The sequence below is a fragment of the Leuciscus leuciscus genome, assembly GCF_965113295.1.
Source record: "Leuciscus leuciscus genome assembly, chromosome: 4".
NCBI classification, from domain to species: domain Eukaryota; kingdom Metazoa; phylum Chordata; class Actinopteri; order Cypriniformes; family Leuciscidae; genus Leuciscus; species Leuciscus leuciscus.
In genome coordinates this window covers 13,658,898-13,681,438 of record NC_138728.1, presented here as the reverse complement: position 1 = coordinate 13,681,438, position 22,541 = coordinate 13,658,898, and the positions used below count along the sequence as shown (strand labels likewise).

The 22,541-nt window shown below is 37.0% G+C and overlaps 2 protein-coding genes across 6 annotated transcripts in view; both read left to right on the top strand.

The window, feature by feature from the left end:
- Window positions 1–12,788, top strand: part of dennd5b (DENN/MADD domain containing 5B) — a 37,076-nt gene extending 24,288 nt beyond the window's left edge. For 2 of the 5 annotated variants that reach the window (XM_082166927.1, XM_082166925.1), the window contains 16 exons: window positions 524–671; window positions 829–919; window positions 2,633–2,764; window positions 3,933–4,085; window positions 4,179–4,257; window positions 4,927–5,008; window positions 5,253–5,381; window positions 5,903–6,024; window positions 6,332–6,477; window positions 7,732–7,773; window positions 8,806–8,924; window positions 9,009–9,196; window positions 9,968–10,050; window positions 10,135–10,261; window positions 10,459–10,633; window positions 10,740–12,788. In XM_082166927.1, coding sequence (XP_082023053.1) covers window positions 524–671; window positions 829–919; window positions 2,633–2,764; window positions 3,933–4,085; window positions 4,179–4,257; window positions 4,927–5,008; window positions 5,253–5,381; window positions 5,903–6,024; window positions 6,332–6,477; window positions 7,732–7,773; window positions 8,806–8,924; window positions 9,009–9,196; window positions 9,968–10,050; window positions 10,135–10,261; window positions 10,459–10,633; window positions 10,740–10,923 — 2,000 coding nt within the window. In that variant the 3' untranslated portion in view covers window positions 10,924–12,788. Of the gene's footprint in view, window positions 1–523; window positions 672–828; window positions 920–2,145; window positions 2,254–2,632; window positions 2,765–3,932; window positions 4,086–4,178; window positions 4,258–4,926; window positions 5,009–5,252; window positions 5,382–5,902; window positions 6,025–6,331; window positions 6,478–7,731; window positions 7,774–8,805; window positions 8,925–9,008; window positions 9,197–9,967; window positions 10,051–10,134; window positions 10,262–10,458; window positions 10,634–10,739 lie in introns of all 5 variants that reach the window. The other 3 variants (XM_082166929.1, XM_082166926.1, XM_082166928.1) reach the window with 2 other exon arrangements.
- A 1,306-nt stretch (window positions 12,789–14,094) lies between these two features.
- On the top strand, window positions 14,095–22,424 carry sinhcaf (SIN3-HDAC complex associated factor). Its single transcript, XM_082166935.1, has 6 exons — window positions 14,095–14,253; window positions 16,860–16,987; window positions 17,215–17,314; window positions 18,416–18,539; window positions 18,625–18,775; window positions 18,859–22,424. The coding sequence occupies exons 2-6, from the start codon at window positions 16,860–16,862 to the stop codon at window positions 19,130–19,132; spliced, it is 777 nt and encodes a 258-aa protein (XP_082023061.1). The 5' UTR covers window positions 14,095–14,253; the 3' UTR covers window positions 19,133–22,424.
- Window positions 22,425–22,541: the final 117 nt, after the last annotated feature.

Sequence of the window (22,541 nt, the reverse complement as noted above, 5' to 3'; positions counted from 1 at the left end):
AATTTTATTAGTTATACAAAATAAAAATGCTATAATTAAAATAATGTATAATTCTTATTACATAGTATAATAAGTATTAATTTTATTATTGTAATTTATAATTTATATTTTGTTTGTCACTCCGCTCATATTTCATTTTTGCACCTTATGTGTAGAAAATTTAAGTTAATAATAATAATAATACATTATAATTGTTTTAATTATAATTATACTTTTATTATTTATTCTTATTTTTTTTACTTTAGTCACTCTGCTTATATTTCATGACTAATTATGTGTTAAATTGTACTCTAAAATAACCCAAGCAAAGTGCATCTTATTAGGAGTAGATTTATGAATAAAATAAAATTATTTAACAACTCTTATTTTACAGTTGTTGAAGTCTAGCCTCGAGCTTACAGCTTATAGGTTTGTTGTTAGCGAACATTCTGAAGTCAGTCGCAGCTTCAACACTTTTCAAGTCTCAAGCTGTCACGACACAACAGCTAACCTTTCTTACTCGAGCTGTGTTTCTCCTCTCCAGCCCAGGCCATAGAGCAACGGCTGAGAAAGATCGACCACACGGCCATCCACCCTCACCTGCTGGATATGAAGATTGGCCAAGGAAAATACCAGCAGGGCTTCTTTCCCAAACTACAGGCTGATGTGCTTGCCTCAGGGCCCACCAACAAGTGAGTCCTCTTTATGGCACATGACACCATTATGAGACAATTGACCATTCAGTGTGGGGCATGTAGCGCTTCAGCGTCAGTATTAGCTTAGCAACCCTTTAAAGCTTGTATCATTGTGTGTGTGCGATGATGACAAATCAAAATCCTCTGTGATCAGGTGGTCCAATCGCACATGCTCGACTCAGCGCAGAGTGGACCGACACAGACAGCAGAACGAACATCTTGTGTTAGACAATGACCTCAAAGAGGTGAGACTGCAGTGTTTCTTCCTATTCAGCCTCTCTCTTCGTTCCTCTTTTTCTTTTCATCCTGTTCTGTGTGCAGCCTTTGATTGCCTTTTTACTTCATCTCTTTTTGACTGACACTTTCACAGGGACTCATTTGCCAGATGGTAGATAGAGCTGATGAAAAATAGAAGATAGTTAATCCAGAAATGATCATTCTGTCATCATTTACTCAGCCTCATATTTTTATAAACCCGCAAGGCTTGCTTACTTCCATAAAAAAAATATTTTTGAAGGCTGTTACTAACTCTTTTCCATGCAATTACAATAAATAAGACAATAAATACAATGCCTAAGATTTTAAGCTTTGAAAAGGATGTAAAAGCACCTTAATAGTGACCCATTAGGCATGTTGTATTTTGTGAATAGCAATAACGATATCAGTCTGTTCCTCAAACAATAATAAATAAAAATAAATCGGTCATTGAAATAAAAGCGTAAAATAAAATGTAAATATTAGATGAACATTTTTAAACTTAAAAACTGAAATGAAAATTAGAAGTGAAACAAACAAACTAAATATGAGTATGTAGAAGTACTAAAACTGAAATACAAATAATTAAACATTTAAAATAACTCAACTAAAATAATGAAAACTGAAAATATAATACTGGCCAATATTTAAGTCATTTACTGATAATCATCACTATTAACCAAGAGCAACAAATCATACAGACCAGTTTTGTCAATCAGATCAATTGAATTGAAAAGATCTGACTCAAAAGAATAATTTGTTGTCATTCCACCATATCTCATAAACGCGCCAAAGAACAGTAAGACGCATGTCAGGATATTTTTTTTTTATCACTTTTCAATGACATGATAATGACTGTAATCATCCATGAATCAGATTCCTAATGTCTGAATCACATAAATGGTCTTCAGGGCTGTACGTGATTTGCATAAGCCATTTACAAGTCAAATTTCTTGATGAATAATGCTTATTAGTACAAAGGCCTCCTGAGCTTTTGGTGAATCTGCCTGTTCTCATTTCTTCATTGTCTCCATTTTTTTTACTTTTGAGTCTTCATTTTCTCTTTTAAGTGTCTTTAAGTGTTTTCTCACTTGTCTTTTCTTGTCTGACTGCCTCACATTCATGTGCATGCTGCTTTTTTCTTTCCTTTTGTTTCTTCATCGTTTCTGTGTGCGTTTGGATGCTGTGGGGTGTGGGTCGTACCACTTCACAACAGGTGGAGGGGTGTTTGCTCCTGCAGAACTCTATGGCTTTCTGGGAGTGGGATAAGGCACCACCCCCGCCTTTAAAACCACCTAAAAAGTCCTTCTCGGCCTGCTGTCTGGTATGTGGAGGCCTGTCGTTATATGACCAACTTGAAAACATTCCTAACATGCCCTTAACAAACTCCTCCCTGAAGCCCTTCCCCTCAGACACAAGTGACCTTTGAACTCCGCTGCACTCAAATCTGCCCCTGGATTTTCCCACACGCTCTTATAAACCAGAGTTTCAGTAGTGAGCTCTTAGTGAATCACTCAACAATCACAAACCTTACAGGATCCTACTACGAAGAATAAAAAATCCTCGGCTTTATAATCAACAGTTAACTTGTGCCCACAGTTATCAAGAAAATGTTTCAAACTTTTCAACAGTTACTTGTGTGAGTGTGTTTGAACCTTTCTAAATGTGTTTAGCGTCTTTATTATCTGTGTCCTGATCTGTAGAAGTACATGCAGGAGGCCCGTAACCTGGGGAAGAACCTGAGACAACCCAAATTATCAGACCTCTCCCCTGCAGTCATCGCTCAGACCAACTGGAAGTTTGTGGAGGGTTTACTGAAAGAATGCAAGATGAAGGTCAGGATGAGTTTAATATGCGTATATGGAAGTATTTGTGTGCGTTTTAACTGGGGATCCCACAGTTATGGAAAACTTGGAATTCATATATATCAGTCTGTTATCAAACTATTTTAACCCCAGTTCGTACCCCAGATTGATACTATAAATTTGTGCATGCATTTTTGCTTATTTAGATGACCTTTGTTGTCATTTAGTGCTCACTTGAAAACAGTAATAATTTAATACACTGTTAAATGAAATGTTTAGCAAATTCCTATTGTAGATTATAATGCAGCGATTCCTGAATTTGATTTTTATAAAAAAATTTAACTGATTTTTTTGTTCATTTATATTTTTATTTATTTATAGAAAATAATATAGAATTTTATATCAGCCATTGGTTGATCACTGGCCATGACATCAAAATAATGAGGCTTTAATACAGCTCAGATCAACAAGAATTTTAATGTTAGTTCATTTCTAATGGAAATATCAGGGAACTTTAAAATTATAATTGTATTATGCTTTAAAAAGTCACAGATATTCTTTGAATTATAAAAGTTATTATTATTAATAAAAACACTTTATTTTAAGGTGTCCTTGTTACAGTGTAATTATACATTTAAATAGTAAGTAATATTAATTAACATTCTTTAGGGTTTGGTTTAGAGTTAGTTACATGTAATTAAGCATAATGTACTGTTATTACTACGGTACAAACAGGTAACATATGTAACAAGGACATTAAAATAAAGCGTTACCAAAATAAATATAATAGTATTGTTTGAATAATCTGAATAATAATTTTTAATTGGCTTGATATTGTACTTTGTAGTGCAAAACTTGGCGTAGGTCACCATGATAGTCATGTCTGTCGGTTAGTTTTGCTGGAGACAGTTGTAAACTATTTAGTATAATTGCTTGCATTTAATCATTCAAATGCTTAATACTTAACATACAAATGGAAATCTGCGCCAACAATCTCAGTGTAATGATTTTTTATATCCTTATCCAGTAATCATGAACAACTGGACAGGTATTGTAAAAGTCAGAAATGCATTAGTCAAGAATTGTGGGAAACTGGAATTATGACGCTTTTGTCTGCTGCATTAAAGCCTTAAGACAGAGTCAAGATTGAAATGTCTGGTGTGATGTTTTGGTAATGATTTTTTTCAATCATGTTCAGACCAAGCGTATGTTGGTGGAGAAAATGGGCAGAGAGGCTGTTGAACTGGGACACGGAGAGGCAAACATCACCGGTCTGGAGGAGAACACGCTCATAGCAAGTCTGTGCGACCTGCTGGAGAGAATATGGAGCCACGGCCTACTGGTCAAACAGGTGAGACACCAGCAAATGGAAATGAGTTTCACATTCTAACAATTGCAGCTCTAATGCTCAGAATCATTTGTGTGCTTTTGTCATGGTTCATAGGGAAAGTCTGCGCTGTGGTCTCATCTATTGCATTACCAGGCAAGAGAAGAGAAAAACGAGCTGCTGTCAGAGTCTCCAGGTGAAAACTTTCATCATAAATGCATATGAGATTGTAAGACCAGAAACAATTCTACTCAAGTCACATAGGGTGTCCATTTCTGTAGGGCCGCATTTAGATTCGTCTCGCACAACATAGTGTAAATATACTTTCAGACCCCAAGCTTTTGTTTTGCCACCTTTTGAGGAAGTTCAAGACTTAGCTAAACATGTTTACAAGCTAATTAACTTTATATTCCTCAGCGATTCTCCTAGAAAACCTGAAAGGAACATGTATACTCACTACTATTTGACGTGAACACCTGCTAGTGCTTGCGAAACATAAGGTTTCAAATAGCTTTTTGACATTAAGCTTGCGTAGCTAGAAGTCTTCAGGCTTAACACCTCTCCATGCTAATTATGTTAACAGGCCAAAAGCTCTGCGTGAAGGGATCTAAAGTCACGATGTAAACACATCTTTTCTTCCATATCTTGACGTACATTCAAGTAAAACTAATTATCTAAAATAAAACCATGTAGGATGGGGTCTTGGTTCAAAACATCAGTTGTTGATTGCAAAATTGCATTCCTATCCAGTCAATTGGACGAAATTATTGGAGAAGCCTACGTCACTGGAAGATCAAGTGATCATTCCAACTTTAAAATCTGCTCTGCTTAAGAGTGCTAAAACTGTGTATTTCTCGCTCTACAGTGTCTAATGGCCAGGAAAGACGAAAGCCAGAGTCCAGTGTTGGTCTTCCTGCGTTACGTGTCTCAGTCATACAGGATATGAGGTGTGTTTATCACCTGAGGACAATTGTCCTATACAATAGTGCGCATTACAGTGGTTTGGTTGTTTAATTCAGCTGGGTAATTTAAATGACGTGATGTGTTTTTTTTTTTAAGAGATTTAGAGATTGATATACACCCACAATTTTCCGTTGCTTGTGGCCATTTCAACCCACATACAATCAATTACAGTATTGTTCTTGTTTTTCTCTTTCTCCGTCATCCTTTTTCTCTCTTTCAACTTCTCAGACACATCCAGAACATGGGAGAGATTAAGACCGATGTAGGTCGAGCACGTGCCTGGATCCGTCTGTCCCTGGAGAAAAAACTACTTTCCCAGCATCTCAAACAGCTGCTGTCTAACCAGTCTTTAACCAAGTGCGTACAATACTTAACACGCTTCCAAACTCCCATCTACACACACACACACCAGTCCCAATGTTAGGAGAAGAAATTTCTCATTTTTCAAATTGATGGGACCAGATTGTTCATACCCGTTGCTGAATAGGCAAATCCAGGATGAGTCACAAGGTTTTAGGAAAAGATTTGTCACTTTTTGTCAAATCCTTTAGCATGTTTTATCAGATTGTGCAGGGTTTAACCCTGTGAGAAACCTTGTTTTAATCAGGTGACACTTTTGAAGATTTTTTTTACAAAGTTAATCCAAATATTGTTTTTGGCAAAATAGATTTTAAAAAACTTCTCTCGCCATGAAAATAGCCAAAGAAGCTGACATGGCGTTAAAAAACAAACTACACTCACACACACACCTGCAGACTTTGAGATTCCCACATATACAAAAAAACATGCTCATCACAATAACGTCTGAGTGACGCAAAGAAGTACATGACCCGTTTCAAGTAGCTGCACCTGTTATTAAGCATGCCATGTTCCCACAGAAAGCTGTACAAGCGGTACGCCTTCTTGCGCTGCGAAGAGGAAAAAGAACAGTTTCTCTTTCATCTCCTGAGCCTGAATGCAGTGGACTACTTCTGCTTTACCAGCGTCTTCACCACCATAAGTACGTCCCAGAGAAAGAGACATACACAGATGTGCGAACCAGGACAGCACCTACCATAGTCTATCAATGTGGATTAAAATGTTATGAATATTTAATGCAAACGCACCATCATGTCAGGCACTTGACACTGATTTGATGCTGCATTACAGTTTTATTGCTGGACCAATCATGAAAAATGTATACTTGTGTTTAGCCATTGTCTACAGGATGATGCATAGGAATTAGCATAACTTAATTTTCAAATTACCCTTTTTGTATAATGTTGTGATTAGCTGCAACCTGATTTATGTTCTTTTTGTGCCCTCAGTGATTCCGTACCGGGCCGTCATCATCCCCATCAAGAAGCTTAGTAACGCAATGACGACGTCCAACCCTTGGCTGTGTGTGTCCGGCGAGCTGGGCGACTCCGGCACCCTGCAGATCACGAAGAATGTTCTGGAAATGACGTTTGACGTGAGTGCCGTGATGTCACGCTCCAGCTGTTCTGCTCTGAAACTGATACAGCAGTTTATTTCGAGTGTTTGTTTTCCTGTGGGACTGAAACAGTCCTCTGTCCTGCCATCCGCAGAATTGACTATGCTTGCAGGTCTTTCGAACATCTGCTAAATTGAAGTTGTTTATGGAAATAACTCAACAAAAGTTTAGCAGAACAAAATATCTAAGGAATAAAAACAATTGAAAGTAACAGGGTGAATCTCTTAAAAAAAAATAGATATACATTTACATTTAGTCATTTAGCAGACGCTTTTATCCAAAGCGACTTACAAATTAGGACTAATTTAAGCGAGTCATCATAAAGAGGCAAAAAACAACAACAACACAAGAACAACACAGATATTATATTTAGGCCTTTTTTTTAAAAGTAATTTTAGCAATACGTTTTTTTTTTCTCTTCTAATGAGAATTGTGGAATATAAATATAATTTATGTTCATCATTTATTAAAAAAAAATATTAAAGGGCCCCTGTGGTGAAAATCAAGTTTTTAATTTTGTTTATGTCTATGTGGTGTTTTTAATATGCTTTAAGACAAACCATGTGCAAATTCATAAGTCAACACCATTGCTGAGTATTTTCTCCTTAAAACTGCAGTGAATTAAAGACAGTCTCAAAAACGCGGTTTGAAATCGCTGGTGTTTCTGATGTCGCAAACTACTTTGTAACCAATCACGTCAACGAGTGGATCTCTGAACTGGTGCGAGTGAGTGGAGGCGGAGCTAATTTGCATATTCATAGAACCGCATAGGCATGGGTGTAGAGTTACATTCAAGCTAATTTAAAGGGAAGGAGAATTCTTTTTTTTAAGGAAAAGACGTTTAAATGTGTAATTTTTGTGATCATAGATGAGTTTTAAGGGATACAATTATTAACTACAGGCGGACTTTAAATATTTCTTCTTTTTTAATATGAGGCGAAATGATACAATTGTTGTGAAAATTTGTTCATTTGCTTTGACCTTTCCAAATGTTTTGCAGATTTTCTGACAAAAAGATTTTCTTGATGTCCAGATTGTTTCTTTTTTTTCCCCCAAACTGAGATGGTGATTCATGTATTAGTGATCAAAACCCCTCTCTCTATATATGCATGAATCTATAAATTTGAGGGAGGAGGTATTACTCTTACATCCCACCTCATAGAACCAATCACTGCCATTTGTCTTACTGTCAATCATCCATCATGTTCTAACTCATTCTGTGTCCTCTCGCAGTCTGCCTTTAGGCCTCACACGCACTTCTCCATCGCCTTCAAGGTTAGGTGCACACCCCTCCATTTTATTCCTCCCTCTCTCTACATTCATTCATCTCTCCATTTTTCTTCTTCTCCACTTAGAGAGATCACCTCTTTTGCTTCTTTGGGTTCCTCTCTACCTTAAAATCTTCAAAAAAAAAATTGTACAACAGCCGTTTTCGATTTGATTGCACATATGGGGGAAAAAATCTCAAATTAAAGGGATAGTTCACCCAAAAATGAAAATTCTGTCATCATTTACTCACCCTCAAGTTGTTCCAAACCTTTATGAATTTCTTTCTTCTGCTGAACACAAAAGATGATATTTTGAAGAATAATGGGGCCCCAATGAGTTCCATAGTATTATTAAGTCAATGGGGTCCATAAACTGTTTGGTTACACATATTCTTCAAAATATCTTCTTTTGTGTTCAACAGAAGAAATTAATTCATACAGGTTTGGAATGACATGAGGGTGAGTAAATGATGACAGAATTTTCATTTTTGGGTGAACTATCCATTTAACATGGAAATTAGACCAGACTAGAAAACTAGACTAACAGTTAACATCTGTAGAAGCCGTACAAAATGTTTCTATTATAATTTATTACTTGTACTGGTATACAGGATCCAAAATGAACTCTTATGCACACTTGGTGAGTGGTTTCAGAAAAATGCCATATGTATTGTTTTCAAGCCACAAAACTAAAATAACCTTAAACTCAGTATATTCTTGTTTTGATGGCTCAGGCGAGTAACTTTAATTTACTCACCAAGCCAGTTTTTTCTCACACTTGGAACTTATGGTGTGTTCATTTTGGACCCTGCTTGTACACTTGCGTTTAGTTGATTCCGTAAATATTTTTTAGAGCCATAGGTTGCAATAGTAAATCTAAATCAGTGATAGTACATCGTACACTTTCACTGTCTTGGTGTCCTTCCGCTGCTCACTTTCAAAATGCAGCACACACCCTCACACGGGTTGTCCAGTTATTCTCAGACCGCTGCTTAACGCCTCTTGACATCTTTTTCGTTTATCTGTTTTGTATGTACAGCGTCAGAACCTCGGGAAGTTGACAACAGTGCAGCTGGGTCATGATAATTCTGGCTTGCTTGCCAAGTGGCTGGTGGATTGTGTCATGGTCCGCAATGAGATCACTGGCCACACATACAAGTACGGCCTACTCTGTTCACTTCACATTCCCTCCATCTTTTTCCTTTTATGGCTTTCCTGTTATTCACTTGTTATCTTTCCCAGGTTCCCGTGCGGCAGGTGGCTGGGGAAAGGTGTGGATGATGGCAGTCTTGAGCGAGTTCTGATCGGTGAATTTGTAGTTCCGTGCAGTGATGATGAAGGAGGCCGAGGGGCTAAGACTCCGCCCCTTCAGCGATCGCCTTCCCAGATCCGACGAATTAGCATCACATCACTTACAGGACGTGGAAACAGTAAGTTTAACTTGTATTTTAAAGGCGCTTTCAGTAGTGTTTGATTTGTTGTGGTCTTGGACTTACACTGACACTTAGTGGTTTGAATGTAGCATCACATAAAAATAAATGCTTTCAGTGACGCATGACATTGTAGAAATGCTATTTTAACTCCCTGCCAGCATTTTTTTTTTAAACAAAACTTTTATTGCAACCAGAATACTTTATTGTATGAATATCTGAACATGCAATATATCAAAAGAAAGATATACACCTCTGCTTTAAAAAAAAAAAAAATGTATTCTAGCTTCATGCATTTTTAATAAAAAAAAATTCAACATTTTAAACAAAAAGATTTTTGTTCCTTTTCTTGCCTGTGTTTTTATCTGGAGATTATCTACTCTTTCAGAAGATGCATAATAGCTATTCCATATAACAGTTAAGACATGAAAGGCCAGAAATTTCCATCAATGGCAGGGAAGCGTTGTCTCATAAATGATGGAAAATTCTGTCAATGGCAGGGAAAGAGTTAATAGTCAGCCATAATTAATTGATTCCATAAATGAAAGTGTGAAATCATGGGGGTTAGGGAAATGAAGTAATTAGTATTCGGCTGCTCATGTGATCTCAAAATGGCCGCCTCCATGAAGCGACCCTCTCCTTGTAAAATAAACCATCTTTTATTAGTCTACTGATATGACTGTCTTCGTCTAATGTGAATGTACATTATTCTTAACTATTTTATAATTGGTAATAGGTGTTCAACCTTTTTAACAATCCTTCTCTCTTCAGAACCAACAACCGTTCAGATACAGGAATCCATCGGTGAAGCAGTCAACAATATTATCAAGCATTTCCACAAACCAGAGAAAGAGGTATGATGTGTCCACTTAAGAATATCGTCACTTTGTTCCCCTGTTTTTTGTTGGGGGTTTTTAACCTAAAATGGTGTGTTTCAGAGGGGCAGTCTTACGGTTCTGCTGTGTGGTGAGGGTGGTCTGGTGTGGGCACTGGAGCAGTTCTTCCAACATGGATTCCGCTCCGCTCGAATCTTTCAGAAAAATGTCTTTGTGTGGGATTTCTACGGTAAAGCTTAATAAATGTTTCCCTATGAGAGTATATGGCACTAACTGTTATAACTGTTATAACTGTTACACATACACATACATACATACATATATACATATATATATATATGTGTGTATGTTATAATTAATTTCCTGCATAAAAACAAATTTTTTAGGTTTCTAACAAATGTGTTGCTGTGTGTGTGTGTTGTACAGAGAGAGTAGTAGCGCTTATGGAGAATGCAGATCAGATTGGAGACCTCCAAGAAATACCAGAGCCTCTTGGTCTGAATTGTGAATCTTTCTGTCGATACGTCAATGCCGTTAACAATATGCCACGCAACATTGGCAAGGATGGCAAGTTCCAGCTGCTAGTTTGCCTCGGGGCAAGGTAAGGACACACGCATGCTTTTTGATGCATTCGTTTTAAATAAAGTATCTGAAAGTCAGAGCAAAATGTACTCAGAGTTGTCTGCATGTATATCCCACTCTCACAGAGACCGGTTATTGCCCCAGTGGCTCCCTCTGCTGGCCGAATGCCCCATCAACACACGCATGTACGAGGAGAACGCGTTACTTCGAGACAAGCTCACCGTCAGCTCTCTCGTCGGTGTCCTGGAAACGCTCAATGACTTTCCCATCACGCTGGAGACCTCCTTTACGAAAAGCGTTGAGCTGTAATTCCACATACTGAGCTCAAATTCAGACTGCTCCCCCTCTCTGCTGCCACCCTCAGGGCCAAAGCGGCTCTACAAGTTACTCTGCCTTGTGCGTTTGCTGACCTGGGAAGAACTGAGGACTTATCAAAGCTTCTTTCAACCTGACTGTCTCCTGCACCCCCCAAAGAAATGAACTCTGAACTTCAGAAGCGTGTTTTGTAGCAGTATATGGAGTTGTGCTCTTTCTAACTGAAAGTGTTGATGACTTTTTTTTCTTTTTTAGAAGACTCACTTTTTTTCCCCTGTGGATTTTGCTTTTAAACCTGTGGTCATTTCCAAACATCTGTCCGCGAGCAACGGGCGTATCCGCTAGCGTTTCTGCTTCGTATCATGTGCCGTCTCTCTGGAAAGCACTGTAGGAAGCACTGTTTTTTTTGCAAAGTATGTCAAGAACAGTTGAACTGCTGAGGAGCCTTAGTTCTGACAGAATATATGTCCGACACACTCAATAACTACTATACTTGAGGAATTCAGACATCAAGTGCTCACAATGACTAATCAGTAAATCGATGTCTGTGTGTTTAAACTGATGCTATCCATGTGCTGATTGGCTGTCAGTTTTAAAGAAAGATTCTTGACTGGATAGTCTGAACTTGAGGGTGTCGATTTGAAACATTCTCTTGGTTAAAAGCCTGTCAAATGAATTTTCAGAGAAAAAGGACATTCCAACATGATGTGAATCGCTGTATGTTACAAGATGTGTTTATAGTTTGTGTGATAGAATTGTGTGCGAGTGTGTGGCTGGTTTATCAGATGAACACTTTGGGAAGATGTTTATTTTGCCAATGAGTATTAACTTCATTCTTAGATACTTAAGTATCATGTTTGAATTTTTTTATGTTTAAGAAAGAAACACTGGAAATCAGACCTGGAAAGCAATAACAAGCCTCTTTTTTTTCTTTCTTTTTTTTTGCCATTAACTTTAGTCGCAGTTAAAATCTCTCAAATCTTAAATATTACAGTTACTTGTGGGGTGCTTTAAATATAAAGTGTAAACCCTAGTATTTATCACTAATTGAAGGTCTAAATGCAGCATTGTTTTGTAAATCCATGTTTAATTACTGCATTACTTGCACGTTGCTTAGAAATTAAGAAGTATTGTCCTTAAATAACCAGTTATGTTTGTTCTTTTATGCCTCAGACTCAGTTTTAATCCGGAATCCATGCTGAGAGAAATCTAGTAGTAGAATAAATGCATTTGTTACAGGATGAGTTACAACTTAATGTTACCTGAAGTTTTGTTTTTTTAAGACTCTCAGCATTTAATCTAAGACATCTGTAGTACATCAACCTGTGTATTTTCTTTCTTTCTTTTTAGAATGACTCGGATCATTTGTATGTATTTATTTTCAAACGAAACTTTCGTGACACTGATTTTAGATTAACTAAATCTTGGGGTGAATTATGCAGTAAACTGACACTGTATCATTTATTTATTTTAGCAAATCAACTTTATGATGTGTTCAGACTTTGTATAGAATGGAACGTCCATCTTGTGTAAAGGTCGACTTAGTTTTAGGCCCCGGAAGTTGCTGAAATCCCAGAATCCTCTGGCTGGATTGATGAGGAAACTGCAGGAACTGTCCATGTTTGCAGTGCTGATGCATGCGGCGTTTTAGATCTTGGAGAAGCACTGTTGCTGTAAATGTTCCTCTAAATCCTTTCGGTCTCATTCCATACTGGTTAATGTTTAGTTTTTTTTCTCCCCTGTACGAAATGCTTCTAAACATCAATCATATTATGAAAAGTTCCCTGTGTAAAATGAGTGGGTTCCACTATCATGTTTATATTTGTGAAGCAACTCATTAAAATAGCTCCTTATGTCCATATTTGTGTCCTCTCGGAACTTTGAACTGTGTGTGTGTGTGTGTGTGTGTGTGTGTGTGTGTGTGTGTGTGTGTGTGCACAGGACATTTAGACACGCATGGTATTCCAGGACAACACTCAGGTCCCAGAGAACATTCCTCTATGAAGAGTCATTCTTCATGGAATGTTATTTTTAGTTTAGGCCGGGACATGCTGATGGCATCTGTGAAACAAATGTTCAGCACTTGGCTCATAGGAATCAAATAAGTGTTTTTATAGTAGAAACCTGAGGTTTTGCTGTTGGGGAGAGCAGGGAGTGATTGTGATTAATATAATAACTCAAGAAAAAAAGTTGGGATTAATGTAAATTTGAAATTTGACTGATTTATACTTATTAATGCACATAATTCAAATTGTTCATGTTTTCTGTTTGTATTATAAGCCATACAGTGGGATAGATTAACAACACTCTCTGTTCACCCAAAAAATGAAAATTCTGTCATCATTTGCTCTCCCTCAAGTTGTTCCAAACCTGTATGCATTAATTTTTTTCTGTTGAACACAAGATATTTGGAAGAATATGGGTAAACCATACTTAGATGAGGAAAAAAATACTATGGAAAGTCAATGGGGCCAATTGTAGCCTATGGTTTACCCACATTCTTCAAAATGTTTCATTTTGTCTGTGTTCCACAAAGAAAATCATACAGGTTTGGAACCACTTGAGGGTGAGTAAATGATGAGAGAATCTTTATTTTTGAGTGAACTATCCAGTTAAGAATAACTGACAGTTTAAGTATACAAATCATTTTCTAAACTAATGTGTTGCAAGTAAATGAAATGAAGGAATATTACATGAAATTTCGAGGGGGAAAAACACGAGTTACAAACGAAACCAGCTCTCCTGCTTGAGGGAATTAACGTTTTTTTCTCCCCCAAAACTGATCAAAATATTGGTGAATGTTGGTCTATTCGCTTAGCTCCTTAAGTCTATTTAATTATTCTGCAGCGGGCCCATAAAAAAAGACTACCTCGAACAACTTTCATGATGAATATATCGCAGACGAAGCTGCCGACATGTGCTCATGGCTGACGGACACCGTCACAGAGCGAGAAGAAGGATGTGCTGCTGCTGCGTTTGTTCCGACATCTGCTGTCCTCGTAGTAGTAGAGCGTAACTCCGCCCACCGGGATCTCAGCGCACTGGCTGCTGCCCTAGCAACCGGACCCGCCCACGTTTCCCGCGTAATTTTCTTTCCCTTATATGGGCAATAGAATGCAGACGCAGTCAAACGTCAGCAGCGTATGCAAATGAGGTTGATTGAAGAAATTCAGAAAATGGTGGATGGACATCCGCGCATGCGTAAACATTTTACTATACTCAGACGGAAAGTGAGACAGTAACGAGTGGCGCATTGTTAAATGTGTAACGCCTGTAACTCTTGGATTTCGCTGTGTGGTTTGACTTCAACTGATCCAAGTCGAGGTAAGAATAAAGGTCTTTTTCGTAAAAGTTATTTAACAGTTTATATGTGTGCAGAAGATGTCATAATTCGCCTTTCGTAAGGCCGCCTTAAGAAGTTGTGTGACAGTGCGATGCCCGGGTGAAAGCTGTCGCGTTCATCAGAAATGTAACAGTGCGATCACTTTTGAAGCTTGCTGGAATTGTTGTACATTTTTTTGCTCTAGTATTAAAGCGTGCGGTAAGTTTAGTGTTTACATGCTGCCTATACAGCGCATCACATTTTAGGGCGCTCGCATCCTTTCCTGATGATCGCTGTTAAGTGTTTGATAACAGAATTGATTTATTTGAAGCCAGAGTTGATTTTTATTTCACTAGTCAGAACAGACACAAACCAAAAATGCGTCATAGATGAGTATTTTGACAGAAACGGCCAATGTTGCATTTTAAAATAAACAATTTGCATTCGTAGTCTGGTTAAAAGCCTATATAAAACTACAGTAGTGACATGCACTCTCAAATATATGTGTATTTGGTGTTGCATGCATTCATTAAAACAAGTTTAGTTGTTCTACTCGTTTTGAACTTGCGATGCTGAACTATCCGTCTGACTGCGTGTGGTCTCTTGCTCCGCTGTTGGTGGGTGTGCTTCAAAACAAACCCGCATTTTCACAAGCTCATCAACAACATTTTCAAACTTCTGCTTTACTAACTCACCGAGCTCAGCGTTAATGTAGCGGTTAGAGCTCTGCTACTGTAAGAGATTCGTTTAATGTGAGATGGAGGCGGTGTCACTGGCGCATTTAAACGTGGAGCTTATAAAATCGATATTTAATTTTAGCATTCTGGATTGTTTAAAAGTGTACTAAGTTGTCCTATTAAGGAAATACACATGCAAATGCGTGTTTTGTTGCGCTCAATGCTCTTCAGCGAAGTTGTTGGACGCATGTGTTTACAGTCTCGAGCGCGAAGCATGGAGTCGCACGAGCCACTGACGCAGAGTCGCGCGGAAAACAAAGAGCAGCGGTCGAACAGTTCGACTAAATCCAACCGTTCTTCTTCTTTGAGCACAACTGGCATCAAAGAAAGTGCGCGAATTAGTTGCTCGTACAGAGCAGGGTCGTTTATCAGTGAAACTGCGGTGAAAACATGCTGAATGTGTGTTTAAAGGTGCCGTGTGGCGTGCCATGCTTCCGCGCGAGCTGGTGGGCGGTGAATGAATACGGCGGGACACACGCACCATTTCACTGCAGTGCGCGCGCTTGTACATTTAAACACCGCGAAACATTGATAATGTCCGTTCGATGTTATCTGGATAACTTTAGATGACACACTTATATGTTAATGGCACTTTTGATCGTGGTTTCCGTGACGGCATGGCATTACTTTCTTGCCCCCATTTTCTGCCCCTCTTCTCCTCTCAAACGCGTTGCCATGTTGAATTGCGTCAGAGCAGAGGCAGAATACAGAAGCGCGGTTCAACTCTCACACACTGTACAGAGCTCAGGCTGTTAGTCTCTCTCTCTCTCTCTCTCTCTCTCTCTCTCTCTCTCTCTCTCTCTCTCTCTCTCTCTCTCTCAATTATATATTAATTTATTTATTTAAATAAAAATACAACGGTTTGGACAGATGCTTCCTCTGTAATGACCCAGTTATACTGTATGAATATGATGCCTCGTGAAGGCACCGCTGCTAACACCGATCTGTCGATGCGCGAGGCCACTGTTGTTGTCCGGCTCCATCATCAGCACGAGGTTATATAAGACAGAGCAGGAGCACTCGGTCCATTAAGCTCTTATCCCATTGACGCGATGATGACTGATGATAACCCATATTTCATATGTCTCTCTCTCTCTCTCTCTCTCTTTCTCTCTCTCTCTGTAACAGAATATTCTATTATGTAGGTCTATGCATGCACTCAGAACAAATACAGTATACTATACAGCTGTAATAACTACATTTAATAACACTTATAATAAATTTACTTTATATGTATAAAGTAATATGTACACGTGTGTATAAATATATAAAATCTGTGTACAGAAATTATGACAATACTATGATAAAAACAAGACAACAATAAGCAGTTACAATATTTTCATATTAATTTGTGTAATTTTTAACCATTATTTCCATGACTTGACAATTTTATTTTAACTATTAAATTTTATTCCAAATATTTCCAGATTTAATATAAACTTGCATCATAATATAAATAAAATTACAAAGTATGTTTATTGTAATTATTAGTAAATGTTTTATTATTATAGCAGTCATTATTCTTAACTATCACATGATCTTTGAGAAATATGCTGATTTGGTGAAACATTTGTTATTATCAATGTTTAATATTAATATTTATTTGATACTTAATATTTTAGTGGAAAACCGCGATACACTAGCATTCAAACATTTTGGATACGTGAGAAAAAAAAGGTATCACGGTTTCCACAAAAATATTAAGCAGCAAAAACTGTTTTCATCATTGATAATAACCAATTATAAGGACCATAACAGTAACTTTGTTTGGACTATGGGACTACTAGTGCAGCCAGTGTGTTTAAACGTGTGTTAGATCATTGTGAATCAGCAGAAGTACCAGAAAGAGAGTTGTTTTTCTTGTGTCACAGATGTTTGGCTTTCATAAGCCGAAGATGTACCGCAGCCTTGATGGATGCTGCATCTGCAGGGCGAAATCCTCCAGCTCTCGTTTCACTGACAGCAAACGCTATGAGAGAGACTTTCAGAGCTGCTTTGGGTGAGTAATATATCTCTATTGTGTGTGTGTGTGGTTCATTTGTATTAACATGATATTAACATCTGCCTGGTGAAATTACAGTAAGTACAGGATTTATATTATGTCTCTAGTCAAGCGATCAGACCTTTTCTTTTAGTTTATTTTAGAATGTAGAGGAAATAATGCACAAGCTTCGATGATTTCCATACGCACGCTGCCAATGATATAACAATGGGATGCTTCTACAGTTTAGGCGAGACTCGCTCTGGTGAAATCTGCAACGCCTGTGTCCTGCTGGTAAAACGCTGGAAGAAGCTTCCCGTCGGTTCCAAGAAGAACTGGAATCATGTAAGTGAAGCGAAGTCACACTCACTCTTGTTTATCACACTGAGTCTTTTCAAATCCATTTTCGAACCATATTGTTCCAAAGGAGCTTTTCACTGAATCCCCTCTGAGTGGCAACTCCCTATAAGATTATAAAGTAGATGAGGATGAAACCTTGGGAAGAAATGGGAATTAGTTGGTGAAGCCCACATCCTCAGGATGACACATATTTAAACAATTTTCTACATGCACAAATGTGTATTTGAACAGATGTAATAGTATTAATAATAATTAGCTACATTGTATTAATCAAAGTATTCAGTCTGATTCTAATGATTACAAATGAAATCTAATGCAGTTAATATGATATATGAAAAATAAGATAATGTAATCATGTTTGGTCCACTGATGAAACTGTTGTAGGTGATCTTAACGATAATAAAAATAATAAATATAGATTTTTTTTTTGTTAGAACTATATATACATACATACATGTGTTTTTATATATGAAAAAAATATATACATATATGTATATGTATGTTATAATAATACCTAAAACACAAATTAAAATAAATGTATTTATTGTTTTTTTAGATTTATTTTAACCAGTATAATATAAATTATATGACAATAATTAAATAAATTAAACAATTATAAACCTGATCTATAATAAAATTTAATAAAATAAATAAATAACATACAATCTAAAATAGTCTATAAAATAACAAAATGCCTAAAAAAGTAGGCACTATGTATTTATTGTACATTTATATATGATTAAATATATATTTATTGTTTTGCTTATAAGTAATATAATATAATTTGCATGAATAAGATAAAACGTGAAACACAAATTAATATAAATGCATTTATTGTTTTGTTTATAAACACTATAATATAAATATTATGACAATAAAATAATGAACTGATAAAACATGATTAAATAAATAAATAAATAAATAAATAAATATGAACCTGACATATAATCTAATTCCTAAAACACATATTAATATAAATATATTTATTGTTTTGTTTATAACTAAAATAATTATATGAAAATGAAATAAATATTACATTCCAATCACTATATGGAGATTGTTATTCTTAACATCAATTGTTATCAGGTGGTTGATGCACGAGGGGGACCAAGTCTGAAAACTACAGTGAAGTCAAAGAAAGTCAAATCCCTGTCTAGACGGATCAGACCGAACCAGATCAGCAGGGTTCAGAAGGAGCTGAAGAGACACAGTGAGTACCGAATCGCAAAACTAAATTTAACAAAACATGAAATTGCTCTTGGCATGTTCCTGATGAAAAATGTCTTTGTTAACAGATTCAGACGCTCACAGCACCACCTCCAGCGCCAGCCCCGCCCAGTCGCCCAGCTACAGTAACCAATCAGACGAGGGTTCTGACTCGGAGCTGACTCCTGGCTCCGCCCGCTCTCCAGTCTTTTCCTTCCTGGACCTGACATACTGGAAGAGGTATGATTTATAAGTTTGACCTTTCAATCTTCATCAGAACGAATACTTTTAAATGACACGAGCGTTTTTTCAAATCTCTCTAGGCAGCGGGTATGTTGTGGCATCATCTATAAAGGTCGCTTCGGGGAGGTTCTGATTGACCCACATCTTTACAAGCCCTGCTGTCAGAAAAAACAGGAGCAAGAGCAGGAGGAGGAGGAAGAAGAAGAAGAAGAGGAGGAGGAGGAAGAAGAGGAAGACGAGGACAGAGACCTTGAGAAAGAGGAGGTGCAGAGCAGTCAAGAAATTCTCTCGTCTAATCAACCGCACTCCTCTTCCCAAATAAAAATGGAACAGGAAGTGGATGAGGAGTGGTGATGCCACTTTCCCAGGGTACTGAATTGGCATTCTCAAGAAGCCTTCGAGAGTCAGAGGCGTAGCGTTGCCCCTCAGACACTCTCAAAGACGTTCTCTCGGATTGCCTTCGATTCACGAGCAGCTGGATCCTTGTTTGTCTTTTCCTGTTTTTTTTTCCTCCTTGTTGAGAATGTGTCTCTTTCATTTCCTTTGCAGTCGAAGCAACCTTTATTTATCAAACTGACTGAAAACCTTCCTTGTTTTTCAGAGCCTGGTACCACGCTATTCCAGTTCACCCCTTCTTTTTTTGTAGATCAGGGAAAATGAGTTTGCTTTTTTTTGCTATCTCACTCAAACACAGAATGCTGGATCTACATATATCATGCATAGAAATGTAGAGAATAGACTTGGACAGCGACCACAATCCTACGCTGTCACTTTTCTACCCTTGAGCACCATTGTGCCCTTCCTCTGGGGTGACTGTGTCTGCAGTTAGTGTACAGTATTTAGGATATTCCACCATTCCAGCTGGGATATAGCCATTATTTAGGGAAGCTTCTGATCTTTGCCTTTTATATATTTATTTATGTCTTTATTTTTAAGGCCTGCTCTGTTTGTTCCCCCTCTTGGTTTGTAGTTAATGGGACAGGACACCTCAAAATGTAAAAAAGAATCTGTCATTCACCCTCATGTTGTTTCATATGGAGCACCTAAAGGGACATGGTGATGGAAAAATATGAGATGGGAGGAAAATTATATTTCAATGCTTTTGAATTCACTTGCAAAAATTTGCGTTCCCCCCCGTGAAACTTTGCGTTTGCTCACAAAACTTTTGCGTTCCCCTGAAAAATGTCACTTTCACTCGCAAAGAACTTAAATGATTTGTGAGAACACAAAAGCATTAACATATAATTTTTCCTCCCTTCTCATTTTTTTTCCCATCACCATGTACCTTTAGGAGCTCTGTAGTTTCAAACCCATTTAAATTTCTTTCCTTTTTTGCATGGGACACCAAAAGTAAAAAAAACATTTTTTTTTTTGAAGAACATCTGGCTGCTTTATTCCATATAATGGAAGTGAATGGGCACTAGGGTTCACTGTAAAAATTATAATATGATTAATAAGTTATGACAACATATGTTTTTACATTGCTTTAACTCATCAAAATAAGTTAAGCAACTTTTTTTTTAAGTTATCAAAGATTCAACTCATTTTTTAAGTCAGTTTAATGTAATTTAAGTTGCAATGACTTAAACATCCAAGTTGATTGTACTTAAAAAATTGTTGTCCAACTCCAAAATGACAAAAAGCACCAAAGTAATATCTTAAAAATGTACTTGTTTGTTGTATTCCAAGTCTTTTAAAGCCATATGTCAGCGATTAAATTTAGTCCATATGACTTTTGACAGACGTGGAACTTTTATGGTGCAGTTTGAAGATTGATGCTGCCAGTCCCCATTCACTTGCAAAACATTTTGCAGGATATTCTTCAAAAAATCAAATTTTTGTGTTTAATGTAAAAAAAGTGAATGATGTGAAGGTGAATAAATGATGGCAGTTTATGGTCACTTTTAAACCCTGATTTCAGTGCAGGTTTTAGCCACTAATGGGCATCAAACTCAACGCCTAGTGTTTTACTGTTCCTCAGACAGCATCTCTACGGTGCTGAAGCAGACTGGGCACGGCCAGCCAAAAATTATGCCTGGTTATCAACACTCTTGTATTCAGCGGACTAATGTAAATATCCAAAAGTGTAGATTTTAGGGTTTTGGGAAAGATCAGTGTCGAGCATGAACGCTAAGGAAAATATTGTCTTGGTAAAAACCTGCATGAATTTTGCATGGCCTTCTAAGGAGATTTTTAATTTTGTTTTGCAATAAGTTGGGCAAATTTTGAGACGGTCCCAATATATATTTTTGTAGATAAATGCAAGAAAAGAACAAAAATTAAATCAGAGTTTGACTTCAACTTTGAGATGACAGTGACGTTTAATTATGACAGGGATTTAATTGTCTTCAAATGTTTTTTAGAATTGGATATTTTCAATATTGTCTCGCTCAGAGCCAAAAAGCCCAACATTTAGCTATTTATACTGTCATCGTATATAGATGTGTTCATATCCCTTCCTCTCTCCCTCTCTGCCTTTTGTAAATAGTGTTCAATGACAGATACTGCTTTGTGTGTGTGTGTGTGTGTGTGTGTGTGTGTGTGTGTGTGTGTGTGTGTGTGTGTGTGTGTGTCATGAAAGATTTGAGCACATGATCTGATCGTTTTTGGTTTTATATGTTTTTGTTCATATGTTCCAGGGAAAACTCTTTTCAAAATACTAAAAAGCTAAATCAACGTCAGCTTGTACATTTTCATTATAAATTACTAGTCTGTAATAAGCTTTCATATAAGGAGTATTCATACTATATTTCATAGTATTCCCTTATAGTTTTCCCCTATGGTCCAATATGCCTGTCCTGTCAATTTTTATTATTATTATTATTATTATTATTATTATTTGTGATTTCTGTCTTGGATTGTACAAATTACTTTGATGCACACATACTTCTGTTGAATTCCAAGGGGTGGCGCTAGAGAGTTCATTTGTTTCACACAAAACACTCAATTGCACATTAATTTTAATTTCTCCCTCTGGGTAATCTATTTAATATCTGCTCAGTTTTGAAATGGGTATTTTGATGGTGGCAGCTTGTGGCTTTAGTGTGAATATGCCATATCATGGAATGACATGTATGACTGTATTTGTGGTAACATCCTTTCAGCTGAAGCACCTATATGGGGTTTCTATCGTGTCATCTCTATGACGGCATTATTTGTAAATATAAGATGTGTAAGACTGAACAACGGTTATGATGAATACGCTTTTGTCTTATTTATTTCATATTTATTTGTTTTGTGGTCTTTTTCTTTTTAAGTCTCATCAGAATTTGTCGTAGGACCGACCTGTCTGTCCTAACAACACTGCAATATGGACTGAAAATGCTTTTACACATGTCACAGATAGTAGGCTGAGATTCACTAAAAGTTATGGAGAACTTCAGGACTGGATAGCTGTAAAAACATGTTTGCGTGTGTATGCTAAGTACAACAGTTTTATTTGATTATTTTTATACTTTAGTTTGAGGGTGTCTAATGCCCACATACCTTTCCTTATAGCCTAGTCCTTTAGTTGTAGTGCTACAGGCATGTATGGTAGCTATGCACTTTGTATTCACATTATTAGAGATATATGAAGCAGGTTTTGTATTTTTTTACATATTGTACTTTTTACTTGTTCCTCAATAAATGTAACTTGTGATGGTTACACTTGTTGTGTGCATTGGTGTATATATGTATACATTTGGCAGATGCTTTAAAAGCAACTTTTACACTGCGTTCAAGACATTTTACTAACTCATGCATTCCTTGGGAAGTGAACCCA

Bases quoted from the DNA above. Each gene is read 5' to 3' on its own strand.
- sinhcaf (XM_082166935.1), top strand. From the start codon at position 16,860: ATGTTTGGCTTTCATAAGCCGAAGATGTACCGCAGCCTTGATGGATGC. The intron at 17,315-18,415 runs GTAAGTGAAGCG...AATTGTTATCAG, and splicing joins CCAAGAAGAACTGGAATCAT to GTGGTTGATGCACGAGGGGG. The intron at 18,540-18,624 runs GTGAGTACCGAA...CTTTGTTAACAG, and splicing joins GAAGGAGCTGAAGAGACACA to ATTCAGACGCTCACAGCACC.